General features: G+C 57.2%; 1 protein-coding gene across 1 annotated transcript in view; it reads right to left on the reverse strand.

Annotated features, from left to right (window-relative positions):
• Nucleotides 1–13,124, reverse strand: part of MYO15B (myosin XVB) — a 31,936-nt gene that overhangs the window by 17,586 nt on the left and 1,226 nt on the right. The window contains 24 exon segments of the mRNA XM_023729422.1: nucleotides 820–983; nucleotides 1,144–1,261; nucleotides 1,997–2,045; nucleotides 2,048–2,120; nucleotides 2,307–2,352; nucleotides 2,440–2,555; nucleotides 2,744–2,821; nucleotides 3,977–4,041; nucleotides 4,044–4,098; nucleotides 6,511–6,642; nucleotides 6,886–6,981; nucleotides 8,540–8,672; nucleotides 8,756–8,814; nucleotides 8,932–9,039; nucleotides 9,600–9,761; nucleotides 10,146–10,186; nucleotides 10,346–10,417; nucleotides 10,420–10,480; nucleotides 10,743–10,851; nucleotides 11,228–11,302; nucleotides 11,477–11,586; nucleotides 11,812–11,875; nucleotides 12,352–12,811; nucleotides 12,814–13,091. Coding sequence (XP_023585190.1) covers nucleotides 820–983; nucleotides 1,144–1,261; nucleotides 1,997–2,045; nucleotides 2,048–2,120; nucleotides 2,307–2,352; nucleotides 2,440–2,555; nucleotides 2,744–2,821; nucleotides 3,977–4,041; nucleotides 4,044–4,098; nucleotides 6,511–6,642; nucleotides 6,886–6,981; nucleotides 8,540–8,672; nucleotides 8,756–8,814; nucleotides 8,932–9,039; nucleotides 9,600–9,761; nucleotides 10,146–10,186; nucleotides 10,346–10,417; nucleotides 10,420–10,480; nucleotides 10,743–10,851; nucleotides 11,228–11,302; nucleotides 11,477–11,586; nucleotides 11,812–11,875; nucleotides 12,352–12,811; nucleotides 12,814–13,091 — 2,724 coding nt within the window.

The following is a 13,124-nucleotide window of genomic DNA, read 5'->3' on the forward strand; positions in this document are numbered from 1 at the left end:
ATAAATGTGTTAATAATTAAACTTTTTAAAAAATTAGTATAGAGTGCTTACAAAAATACCTCGCAGCAGGGTGGGTGCAGTTGGCAAAATACACGTAGAACAAGCACAGTATTTACATAAAAATATGATATAGTATAAGTTCTACTAATTTGAAAGGTCCGAATCTGACTCCCCAGCTAGCCTGGGAGGCACCATCTCTGCCTTCTTCATCCCTGTCACCAGTGTCTGACCCAGGGTAGATGGAGGAGATGGTCAAACCAACAGTTTTGGATGAAGGCGTGAAGATAAGCCGTGAAGAGTGAGTAGGAGTCGATTGGGTGGAGAGGGGCAGAGGAGCCTCACAGGCAGGGGGAACCACATGTTGAAAGACCAGAAAACATGAGGGAGCATAGTGGGTCTGAGGAACTGATAGAAGTTCAAAGGAAGCTGGGGTGGAAAAAGTCTGGCTTACATGGGAGTTGGAGAGGTAGACAGAGCCTTATAGGCCAGGCCAGTTACACAACCTGATTCATGCTTTTAAAAAATCGTTCTTGCTGTAGAGTGGAGAACAGACTAGAAAAGAGAGCATTCAAGGAATCAAGATTGCAGGTTTGGGCAGCCTGGACAGGTAATGAGCTTCTTGTGACTGGGGGTGTGCAAGCAGAGGCCACATGGGTATGGGCAGGGATGCTGTCAAGGAGAGGTCGAGCGCTCATGAGGTGGGCACGGGGGCTTGCTCTGACACCTCACATCTCCCCGACCCTGCCCCACCACCTTCAGGAGAAGCCCCAGCCTCACCCCACCCCCTTGAACCCAAGGCTCCTTCCTGCGCCTGTGGACCTGGCCTGGAGCCCACGCATGCGAGCCTGTATCCGGGGCAGGAGGCGGAGGCGCTGGCGGGAGATGCAAACATGAAGGCCACAGTGCAGGGTGAGCAGGTCCTGGGCGTGTTGCTCGGTCCGGTGCTGCTCCAGCTGCTGCCAGCCCTGCTCCCGCAGCAGAACCTGTGGGCAGAGCGCAATGGGGGTGCCTCCGCCCACCTTCTCCCACCTCCCCACAACCCAGGAGGCGCCTGCCGAGGCCAGAGTTGGTCCCAGTTTGTTTCAGAATGTTTGTCTCCTGTCCACCTGTGTGTCCCCATCACACATGGACACATGCACCCACCTTGGTGCCTCCCAGGTGATAGAGGGGCGACTCAGCTCCCAGCACCTGGCTCAGGATGGCGCTGCACCTTTCCCGCTCAGAGGGCTCTCCCTGCCCCTCTGGGCCCAGGGACCAGAACCTGCCCAGGGAGGGAGGGCGGAGGTCACGCTGGCAGTTTGATACTCTGAGCCTCTGGCGGTTATGCATTCTCTAAGTCACTCAACGAGGAGCCCTGGTGGCGCAATGGTTAAGCACTTGGCTGCTAACCTTAAGATCGGCAGTTCAAACCCACCAGCCACTCTTCGGCAAAAAGATGGGGCAATCTGCTTCCATAAAGATCACAGCCTTGGAAACCCTATGTGGCAGTTCTATTCTGTCCTGCAGGGTTGCTATGGGTCGGAATTGACTCAACATCAATGGGTTTTTTTTAAGTCACTCAACAGTGGGTTTTAAGTGCCTACATGTGCAGGGCCCTCAGCAGGCGAGGCTCCTGCCCTCCTGGGGCTCAGAGGAAGAGATGGGTTGTGAGAACACAGTGCCAGGAGAGGGGGCAGAGAAATGGGAAGATGGGGAACCTGGCTTCAGGTTTGTTCACTGCAGTCTCCTCAATGCCTAGCACACCCCGAAACACGGTGGGCGCTAAATAAATGCTTGTGGGAGCAAGGGGGTGATGAACAGTGAAAGGAGAGAGAGGTGGAGAGAAAGAGGACTGAAACCAGGGAGCAGGGGGTGCTGGGTGATGGGAGGAGGACTGGAGGCCAGGCCCAGGGTCCATGTCCACCTGAAGGAACCCCAGGCTCTGTGGTTGCTGCAGGGGGCCTCCTTGTCAGTCCTGACCCCGAGGTGCCTGGGCCGCCCTGTCCTCGGTCCCTACCTGGCCAGGAGGGCCTTGAAGGGCACACGCACAGGGAAGTTAGTGCTTTGGTACGTATGGCCTCCAGGGTGCCTGCCTGGCGCAGCTGCTCAGCCACGTGTCCTACGTCAAAGAGGCCTGGAAGCTGGGCGGTGGGGACAGGGCCAAGGAGAGTGGGAGTCAGGGTTGGGTTCAAGGGCTTATGGCTGTGGGGATGCAGGGCAGGACACAAAGGAGGGGTGAGGGGGGAGACAAGGGCAGGGCAGAGGTGGAGGCTCTGGGAAAGGAGCAGGGCCCGCCCCAACCTGGGGTCAGGTGCTGGGAAGCTCACCTTTCCGGGGTTGGGGTTGAGGCATTGGATGAAATAGACATGGCTCCTGGTGGGTGGAAGGGAGGGGTCACGTGGGCACAGGCCAGCCCCCCCATCCAACTGCCTGGGCTTGGGTGGGGGGCACTATTCTCACCTGCGCAGCTGGGCTGTGAGGTCTCCCGGCGACTGCTGGAAGCGAGAGGCCAGTGTGGGTTTGCCGCGCCCTCCCCTAGCCTGGGGCTCTGCTTCCTAAAACAGGCTGCTTACCAGCTGTGGATTAGAGGGGGTGGGCCCATAGTCCGGCCTGCCCCCCACCCCCACTGGCCCTGGGAGCTGGTCCGAAGTGCCAGGGACTTGCGGGTGAGCCCCTTGGGCAAGGGCAAGAGTGTCCAGGGGAGGAGGACAGTCAGCAGACAGGGTGTAGAGTGGTTGGGGGCCCAGGAAGGCTGGCAGGCCACCTGGAGCTGGCTCTGGTTAAGCATTTCCACCACGGCAGGGTCAAGATAATCTTGATTTCTGTTTAAGAACTTGTGAACCTGCAAGAGATGATGTGGGGAGGAGGGGGAGAGCCAAGAAAAGAAGACTGGGTTTGGAGGCCGCGCCTTTGTCCAATAGTCCATCCTTTCCCACCGGTTCGAAGGCCACCTTTGTCATGTATTCCATCCCTCTATATACCTGTGGGTCTGTTATTGGATCTTCAATTTCATTCCACTGATCAGCCCATTCCTTGTCAATGCCATACTTTTCTAATTACTGGAGCTTGAAAATATGTTTTAATATCTGGTAGTGCAAATTCCTCCTTAATCTTCTGATTTTTCAGTATTTTATTGAGTATTCTGATGCATTTCTTCTCCAGATACAACTTCAGAATAATGTCGTCAAAACCCATTCCCCCTCCTCCCATAAAATTACCACTGGGGTATTGATTGGAATTCTATTACTTTTCTAGATTAACTGGGAAAGAACTGACAATATTAAGGCTCCCAACCAGAAGGTGCTTTGTCTCCATTTTTAAATCAGCTTTTGTGACTTTCAATACAATTTCATAGTTGTCTTTATTCAAACTCCTGCCTTGTTCAGGGAACTCCTGGGTAGTTGTAGTTTTTGTTCTACAGCTAGAGTGTACCACCTCTTCCAGGGAGCCTGACCTGACTGACCCCACCTCAAACCAGTCACAGATTTCTACCCTTTATACCGGGATCCTCCCCTCAGCAGTTCTCCTCTGGGGGTATGTACCCAGCCTCCCCAGTAGACACAGAACTCAAGAGGGGGGAAGGAAAGTCTATTCAGTAAGCACCTACTATGTGCCAGCCACGCACCAGGCCATTTGCATGTTATTGCATTTATCCTTCACAACAACACTGCAAGGTAGTTTTCATTTCACAAATGAGACAGTGGAGGCTCAGTAGGTGAAGTAAACTGCTCGAGGTTATCAGAACCAGGTCCCATGCTTGTGCTCTGCCCCTCTTGGGTGGAGGGTCCCAAGACCTCAACTCCCCTTCCCCCACTCACCCAGAATGCAGGAAATCATGGTCGGAACCGGGTAGGGCCACCAGGTAGGGACAAATAGCCAAGCCTTGGAAGGGGCCTCCCCTCACCCACTCCTCTCACCTGTTCAGGTGACTCTGCTTGAGGAGGGAAGAGCAGGGTCACATCACCCCTTCACTGATTCTCCCTGAGGTGACAGATACCTGGTATGTGACAGTCCCAGCGTAATGCTGCACAGTGAAGATGGGCAGGGGCAGCTGGGGCTTGGGGTCGGGTGGTCACCATGGTGATAGTGGCACTTCTGGAGGAAGGTGTGGTCCGTGGCCTGATAGGATGGACAGCTTCCCTCAGGCCTCCGCACTCCATGTTCCCTAGCTGGACTGGGCTTCCCTCCCAGGGGCCCCAGGTACCGTATATACTTTAACGTAAGGTGAGGTGTTTCTGTTTTTTCTCAAAAGAGTTATTCCTCAGAGAGGAAGAGTCACTCTGTATTTGAGTCCTTAAAAGGGGTGTGCAGTCTTCCTCAGTGGCTTTATTTCGAACAACCACACACTATTTGAGAAAGACACAGCAGCCTCAGACACAGAAACCACCTCAGTCAATACTAGATTGGGTGGCTTATAGAGGACCCCTGATAAAAATTGTATAAAAGAAGGGAAACCTGTAGCCAGCGAGTCAATTCCGACTCATAATGACCCTACAGGACAAAGTAGAACTGCCCCATAGGGTTTCCAAGGTTGTACAGAAGAGACTGCCACATCTTTCTCCCGTGGAGCAGCTGGTGGGTTCGAACCACTGACCTTTCATTTGTGCTGCGCCACCAGGGAGGGGGGATGTTAAGGTGATGGAAAAATTTGGAAACAAGTAAGGGTGATGGTTGTACAACATGATGAACATTAATTAATGTCACTGAATTGTACGTGTGAAGATTATTGAAATGGCAAATGTTTTGTTACATACATATTTACCACAGTAAAAACGAAGAAGGTGGCGGCGGGGGGACTTTTAGATTTAGCAGTTATTTCTAGTGTTTATAAACAAGTGTTTCAAAAGATCACTTTTTAAAAGCAATCCAATAAGAGGTTATTTGAAGCCACCAGCCACTCCTTGGAAACCCTATGGGGCAGTTCTACTCTGTCCTGTAGGATCGCGAGAGTCAGAATTGACTCGAGGGCAATGGGTATAATAACAAAATGCACAAGGGAAGCAACCTGCCCCAGTGTTAACTATGGGAACTTGTGGCTTGGCGCAGCACCCAGCATGGACTCAAACAGCCCTACATTTCAAATAACTTAGACTTAAGTGATGGTGCTGATCCCTGGAAAACCACGTTGGATGACTCAAAAAGTGTCTCTGGTACATCAAGGATGTCTGTGGAAACGTTTTAGTGAAATTTTATGAACTGTGAGGCTAGGAAAAGCAGTGATTTACAAATTAACACATTGTGTTATCCAGAAGGGATTTCATATGTGTATGAGTAACTAAATTAATGGAGTCCCTGGGTGGTGCAAACCCAGGGTTAATGCACTTGGTTGTTAACTGAACAGTTGGAGGTTTGAGTCCACCTAGAGGTGCCTTGGAAGAAAGGCCTGGCAATCTACTTACAAAAAATCAGCCATGAAAACCCTATGGAGCACAGTTCTACTCTGACACACGTGGGGTCACCATGAGTGGGAGATGACTCGATGACCACCTTTTTTTTTTTTAACTATATTAATAAATGAAATATCGTCATTACACATGTTTGATACCCTCTGGTCAAAATCCTATCATTTTCAGCCTCTAATTGTAGGGTTGCTATGAGCTGGAATCGACGCAATGGCAACGGGTTTGGTTTTTTTGGTTTAATTGAAAAAATTGGGGGTCACCTTATATTCGGGGTCATGGTATATTTAGTTTATAGAGAAACTCCTGCTTTGCTTGGTCTCAACAGAGCAGAAGCTCAGCCTCAGCTCCCACGGGAGGCCCAAGCCCCACGCCCCCACCCACCCACCCCACACCACATGTGATTTTCTATTTGTTTCTGTGATTTATTAATCTCTCTCTCCTCCTATATCCTGAGCTCTGAGAGGGGAGGGGCTGGGTCTACTTTTGCTCACCCTTTTATCCCTAGCACAGTCCTGGCACACATTCATTCATTCACTCATTCATTCATTCATCCAATACGTATCCAGTGAATCCTTAACATGTGGCAGGCGCCCCGGATAGAGTGTGACCCTCTCAGACAAGGATGCAGCCCTAATGGAGCCCCGTGTAGCTCAGGGGAAAGAGTGAATAAATGTACAAAGTAATTGCACATGGACATGAGCGCTCTAAACATATAAAGTAAGGAGAGGCTACAGAGTAACTGAGGGAGCCATTTAGATAGAGGGGCAGATGGAATGGATGCACCACGGTCCTGAGTCTGCTGCCCCCTACTGGCTAGAGGCCCGAGTGGCGCCTGACCACAATGAGAAGGCATCCGCTCTAGGACCACCCTGCCCATCAGGTACCACTGTCTCACTGTCCCCCATCTGCAGCCAGAGATGCCAGGTATCTTGCCCACAATCATCCAGAGACAGGCTTTGAATCAGGTCTGCAGGAGCCCAGGGTTCTCTCCCCTGGGCCGCTGCCTTCCCGGGCTGGGCTGAGGGGCTGTGGGCAGGGTCTCTGGGTCCTATAACCTTGCAGCCACCCTGGGAGGCCCTGCTGGCCATCCTCTCCCCACCACTTGGGGGGTCATTGCCCCGGCCCTCACCTGGGGCAGCCACGTCTGGGCATCCAGCTTAGTCAGGAGGCTGTACGGCTGGCCTGCGAAGAGGTCCAGGGAGGACTCCCGTGGAGTCTGGGGGACGGGCACCCAGGACAGCAACTCCTGCCGACACTCCTCCTGGGACAGCCAGCACTTGGCCTTGACAGAGCCGTCCACATTCGTGGGGCCCGCGACTGAGCCAGAGCAGGGAGGATGCTCCCATTTTACAGATGAGCAAACTGAGGTTCAGAAGGATACCCACAGCAAGGGGTCTTCGAGAAAGAGCTCTCAGTTCAGTGCTCTCTTAACCAAGGACGGCCTCTGCTCTGGGCAGCACCAGGGCGTCCCCCACCCACATCCATGCCATCCAGCCCCCCGTACCTTCTCCTGAGCCAGCAGTGTCTGGCTGGAGAAGTGCTGCAGGCGCTCGCTCTCCAGGTTGCTGCACAGCTGCTCCAGGCTGTTCACCTGCAGCATCTGGGGGCACATAGGCAGTGAGGTGAGCATGCCAGTGAGGCAGGGATCCAGGGCAGGGCTGGAGGACAGGCACACAGGCCTGGTGCCCTTCGTTCCCCTCCTATAGGGGCTGCCCCATTCTCCTCCTGCAGGCTCAGGGAGGGGTCGTTCCCAGGGCAGGTGCTGCAACCAACAGGGTCAAGGCCCCCGCCCTGCACTGGCCACACTTCGGGCCTCCTTCTTGCAGCCCACACCCTGCCTCTGCTTCAGCACAATTGTGAGCCTTCGGGCCTCTGGTCACGGGCATCCTGTGGTCTGGAAGGCCCCTTTTCCTACTACCTCATCCTCATAAGCAGGACTCCAGACCGCCTCCTCCAGGAAGCCTTCTGGCATTCCTCCCCTAGGGATTACAGATCTTTCCTTTGGTCCTCCCAGCACTTTCTGGGTAAGCCCCATGAGCCCCTGCTTCAGGCAGCTTTGTACAGAGAGTTTTGATGCCTCTAAAATGCATGCGTGTGCGCGCGCACACACAGACACACAGACACACACACACGACACACTTGCCACAGTCACCTCCCTCCTCAGGGAGGGCTCATGATCACTGAGGACACACTGTGAAGAGCAGAACGGGGCAGGAGATGGTGGACAGTGCCCACCCAGGGGCCACTTCCAGGCCATCCTCCCTCCCCTGAGGAGGCGCCACCTTTTGGAAAGTGGGGAAGAGCCTACAAGCACTCAAGAGATTTGGGGCATTCTCCCTCCTCCCTCTCCTAGCAGTGCGCGGGAGGCAGGGCTGTGGGGGACCCATCCTGTCTTCTGCTGCCTTTGAGGCTCCTGGAATCTCTGCAGGGCAGGGCTGCCCGGAGCCCGTGTCAGGATAGACACAGCAGGGCAGAGAGGTGCTCAGCTGTCTCCTGGTCCATCTCCTTTCAGCCTTCCGCCACCCAGGAGGTAGGTCCTGGTATGATCCCACTTTACAGATGGGAGCACCGGACTGCAGAGAGGTTAATTAACTCGCCCAATGCCACACAGCTGGTGAGTGGCAGGACTGTGGCCCGGAAGCTTTGGGGCGTCCAGGGCCCCTGCTCTCTCTCACCTGCTGTGCCAGGGAGGACATCAGGGGCTGAGGCGGGGGCTCAGGGTGGGCTCCTGCCCTCACCAGAGAAGGCTCTAGTGCTCCCGGACCCCAGGCTGGCCAGCCCTGGTACCAGAGGAGGAAGCAGGGGCCCTGCTTGGAAATGAACATAGGCGTACATAGGCTGGGAACATTCTCCTCTCGGCAACCCGCAGCTGGAGGTAACGGGGGGAATGCCACGTTCTCTGACAGGCTGGCTCCTCACCTAGACTGCACAGTCCCTGGGGGGGCCTGCTTCTTTCCTCTCCGTCTCTGTACCACCCTCCCCCCGTCCCCAACCCTGGCGCCAACTCAGCCCAGCCATCACCCCAGAGAGGCAAGTGGCCACAAGTGTCCCCACAAGGAGAGCTGGAGCTTCTGGGGTCCCCCAAAATACACCAGCATGAGGAGGGTCCCCCGTCCTGTGCCACCCAGCCAGGTCTCTGGGCCCAGGCCAGGGGTGACCTCAAAGCCGTAGACGTCCACCACAGTGATGGTGCCCATGCTGCCTCCCTCCCTGGGTGGTGCCAGCTGCACGTGGGTCCTTTTCAGGAGCCAGTCAAAGAGCCGCGAGTACAGGGCCTTGGCCAGGGTGTCCCTATGGGCACTGTGAGTGAGCCGCCGCAGGGAGCACAGCACCAGGGCTCTGCTCACTCCTCCTGTCCCCAGGCTGACCGCCACCTGGCATCAATGGCACTCTCTGTGGGCAGGGATCGCGAGACCCGGCCACAGGGCGTCACCTGGAGGGCAGAGCAGCCGTGTGTGGGTGTGTACAGCTCGTGGCACACATGGGTGCTCACCAAGCCCGCGGGTGTCTGGGTTGGCCCGCCTGCCCGTACCCTCAGGCTCAGCAGGACCCTCTGGGTGACAGTGCGCTCTAGGTGGTCAGGCGGCACCCGCAGCGGCCGAGATGCCATGTGGATCTCTGCCCAGTTGGACACGGCAGCCACTTCCTGGGACTCCTGCTGGGCAGAGAAGGGGTAAGGGCAACAGCGCCAGGTGAGACCAGGCAGGTAAGAGCCTGGACTTTATCTCCAAGCAGGGGCCCTGCTTCTTTCTCTGGTACCCATGCTGCCAGGTGGGGCCCAGGAACCCTGGAGGCTTCTCTCTGGTGAGCCCTGGAGTCTGAGTGTGAGTCCTGACTTCATCTCTTTACTAGCTAGTCGGCTTTGAAAGCCTCTTTCCCTTCCTGAGCCCCATGTCTTTATCACTACAGGCAAAGCAACAACGCTCGTGTTACAGTGCTGTCTTGACAAATAGAAAACACAGGTAAAATGATTTACACGGCACCTGGTACTTAGTGCGACAGGTGTGGGGATAGAGTTGGAAGATCCAGGTCTCAGTTTTCCCATCTCTACAATGGGGACCTGCCTGCTGTCCAGGGCAGTCCTGAGGCCCCGAGCAGCCCAGGGCGCAATCCCTCATCTGCTCCTGATACACAAGGGTTTGGCATCATCATACTGCTCTAACTAACAAGCCACTGCCGAGCCAGCACCCCCCTGGCCCTGTCCACAGGGGCGCCCACCTCTGAAGAGGAGAAGCAGATGTTGCCCAGCTGCAGGATGGTGGCCAGCATGGCCCAGACTGTGGGCAGCTCCTCGGGGCACAAGCCCAGAGCCTGCAGGGCCTTCACCAGCCCCTCGAAGTCCTGGGCATCCTCCTTGCCCAGGAGCCTGCAGGCCCGGCCCTGCAGAGCACAGCAGGGTGAGGGGCAGGGCCACCCTTCTCTGGCTTCTCCAGGGCCGGGAGCCCAGCCCCTCTCCGTGTCGACCCACCCATGTGGTTGAGGTAGTAGTAAGTCTCTGGTTCCTGCAGGGAGAGCTGCTCCCGCTCCTGGGGGTCCAGCCCCGCCAGCAGCTCATAAAAGACATGGAAGCTCTGCTCAGCCTGGGCCTTGGGAAGAAGGGCTGGCTTAGCGGGAACAGTGGCCTCGCCTTGCACCCTAGGGGAGCAAGGACAAGGCCCGGGGAAGGCAGGCCTGGGGGCTTAGGGGCCAGGACCCCCTACAGTGGGCCCTCTCTTTTTCTCACTTTGGGAGCTGGAAGGGGGTGGGAAGTAGCGTGGGTCCTACCTGAAACGCCACCCTTGAGGTCTCAAGCAGATAATGTGACAGGACGCACCTACGATGACCACGCTGTGGGCACAGGAGACGGGGTGGGGGGTGCCCGGGCTGTGTGCCACCCAGGGGCCCCACTCAGAAGGGGACCCACCATGGCCTGGCCCCAGGGGCAGCAGCCTAAGGTTCCCAGCTGAGCCAAGTGACCATGGGTGCCCCTGTGCCCACCTGGACCCCCGCCACTCACTGCTGCATGAAGATGCATGAGACCTGGCCAAAGTGGCTGGGTTGGCATTGAGGACGGTCTTGGCGTGGCCGAAGCTGCTGAGCATGGGCAGCACGTCCTCCAGCTGTGTGTGGGGTCATTCGTGTACCCCTGGGAGCAGCCATGGTACACCGAATCGGCCATCCCAGCTGAGAGCACTCTATGCCTGGGGGGCTGTTCTGGGTCTGCGAAGGAGGTCAGTCTCATCAGGAGAGCCCCACTCTACCCTGCCCCCCAGAAGCCAGAGGCCTAAAGAGCATCCTCCTCCTGACTCAAAGAACAGCTCCCCCCGGATCCCAGGGAAATGGCTCTGCACAGCCCAGGAGGCACCCCCAGCCTGCCCTCACCTGGCACCCTCAGGCCCTCATCTGCTCCAGGCTGCTCAGGAACTGCATAATCTGTCTGGTAGCTTTGGTCTTCTTCCCTGAGCCGCTGTGCCCACTGCAGGAGCGAGAGGCTGAGGATTAGGGCCGAAACTGGTAGGGTCTCCAGGAAGGGGCCCAACATACCACCTCATTGAGCCTGGGAAGCAGGGATGTGCCCACCTGGAAGTGATACCGACCCTGGAGGAGGCCCCCAGTAATATGGAAAGATAGGCTGGGGGCCTGGGGGCCCAACAGAAAAAAGGTCCCAAGATGCCACGTTCCAGGGGCACACGTGGCAACTTTAGCTCTTATGCAGCCCAGAGCTGCCACCCTCCAGCAAACCAGTCCAGCACTTTTGAATGCAGACCTCAGGTCCCCTCCTTGCCTGTCCCACAGTGTGGCCTGTGGGCACCCATGCCAGGTGTTCAAGCCCATTGCAGGTACAGGGCCAGGGAGGCAGCCGCACTCACTTGAGGATGCACGCTTCCTGCCTGGCCCTCTGAGACGGGTCGTGGGCTGCTTCTGCAATAGCAAAGATGTGTCTGCGGGGAGAACAGGCAGATGAGAAGGTGCCAGAGCTGGGCATCTGGGGCCCTCTGCCAGCTCTAGGTGTAGGCAGGACGTACCCCAAGGGTCCCGGGATGTCGGTCAATGGGACATGTTGGGGCCCAGCAACCCAGGCGGTGAGCGAGGGTCTGCGGGGAAAGGTCACATACGGGGTGGTGTTGGGGGCCTTTCCAGGGTGGTAGCTGGCCAGGACCTCAGGCGTGAAGAGAGGCAGGGGCCGGCGGGGGTTCAGAGCGAGCAGCAGGGGCCCCCCAAAGGTCTGAGGAGGAAGGCAGAGGCCTCATCACAGCAGGGGAATGCAAATGGAAAATGAGGTGGGGCTCCGATATGCCCCAGCCCTGCCACCCTGGTCCCACTCCATGGTCCGCAGAGAGGGTCCACCACCCACCCAGGGGAAGAGGAGGGGCTTCAGTGGTGTGGAGAGCCCTCTGTCCCCAGGGGAAAGGCCACCTCCGGCCCCTTCCCCTCCCCAGGGACCCCAGACATAGATTCGATCCAGATGAAACCTCTTCTTGAGGCACAGCAGCACGGAACTGTCGGACACCAGTCTGGGGGGACAGCAGGGTGAAGTTGGGGGGTGGAGGAGGTCTGGGTTAGCTCTGCCACTGGCTGCAGGACATCAAGGGCAGCTCATTTAACCTCTCTGAGCCTTGTCCATAAAACAGGGGCTGGGCTGTTGAGTAAGTTACCCACAGTGGGGTGTGACAAGCAGGACCAGGCCCCCTCTAACCCAGAGGGAAGCTTCATACCAGTTACAGGGATTTCATCCCTCAACTGCCCCTTCCACCAGAAAACCCTTTGTGGGGGCACAACCCCTTCTAAGAGCTCAATAGGGGTGTATACAGTTTATGAATATTGGGTGTTGGGTGGGATATGGACCAGGCAGTGTTTGGTTCTGTTGTACGCAGGGTCGTTATGAATGGGAACCAGCTCTACCACAGCCAGCAACAACGGGGGGGAATACGAGAACATGTGGTCTGGGGCCTCGATTCTTGGGATGGCAGATTTGGAACCACACGCTCACTGCAACCAGGCCAGGTCCTCCGTGTCCTCCAGGCCAGCCCCCAGGCTCCTGCGCCCAGCATCAGGGACAGGCGGCACCTCCAGGCAGAGCCTGAGGCTCAGCTCCAGGTCCCGCTCCAGCGCCTCCTCTGCCTCGTCCTCTGGCTCCCACTGCTCCGTTGGGAACCCGCAGAAACCCGGATGCCTCTCCCGCCCCAAGCGGGTCTCCAAGGTGAGCCCGGGCAACAGAGGATCAGGGCCAGGCCCAGGGTCCTCACGGGGCTCCGAGCGCTGTGCCTAGTGCACCGGGGCCTCGGCTTCCAAGACCTCTGGCTCTGTCTCGCGGCTGAAGCCGCTCTCCTAGAGCGGGGAATCGTCGGGGGGAGTCGGGGCGAGGAGGGAGCCGCGGCGGGGCCCGGCAGCCCCTTCCTCACTCACCCTGGGCCCCTCACTGTCCCCCGCAGCCTCTGCAAGAGGCCAAACGCACCCTTCCCAGCGGGGGCATCCGCGGTCGCTTCCTCTGAGCTCCGTATGCTCGACGCCCTCCTTGCCCTGCGGATTTAGGGAAACACTACAGCAAACCTGGGGTCGCCAGCCAGGATCTCCTCGTCGGAGGGGTCGTTGGAGGCTGGGCTCTTTGCGGCTTGTGGGAAGCTTTTTCCTCCGCCAGAGCGAGTGCTCGGCTACCCCGCCAGTCCTGCGACACCGGCCAGGCGCAGGGCTAGACGGCGCCGCAGCCCAGGTACGCGGCTCCACCACTCGCTTGCGCCCCGTCCCTCGCCCGCCCCCGGCCCC

The sequence above is a fragment of the Trichechus manatus genome, unplaced genomic scaffold (genome assembly GCF_000243295.1).
Source record: "Trichechus manatus latirostris isolate Lorelei unplaced genomic scaffold, TriManLat1.0 scaffold00028, whole genome shotgun sequence".
Classification (NCBI taxonomy): domain Eukaryota; kingdom Metazoa; phylum Chordata; class Mammalia; order Sirenia; family Trichechidae; genus Trichechus; species Trichechus manatus.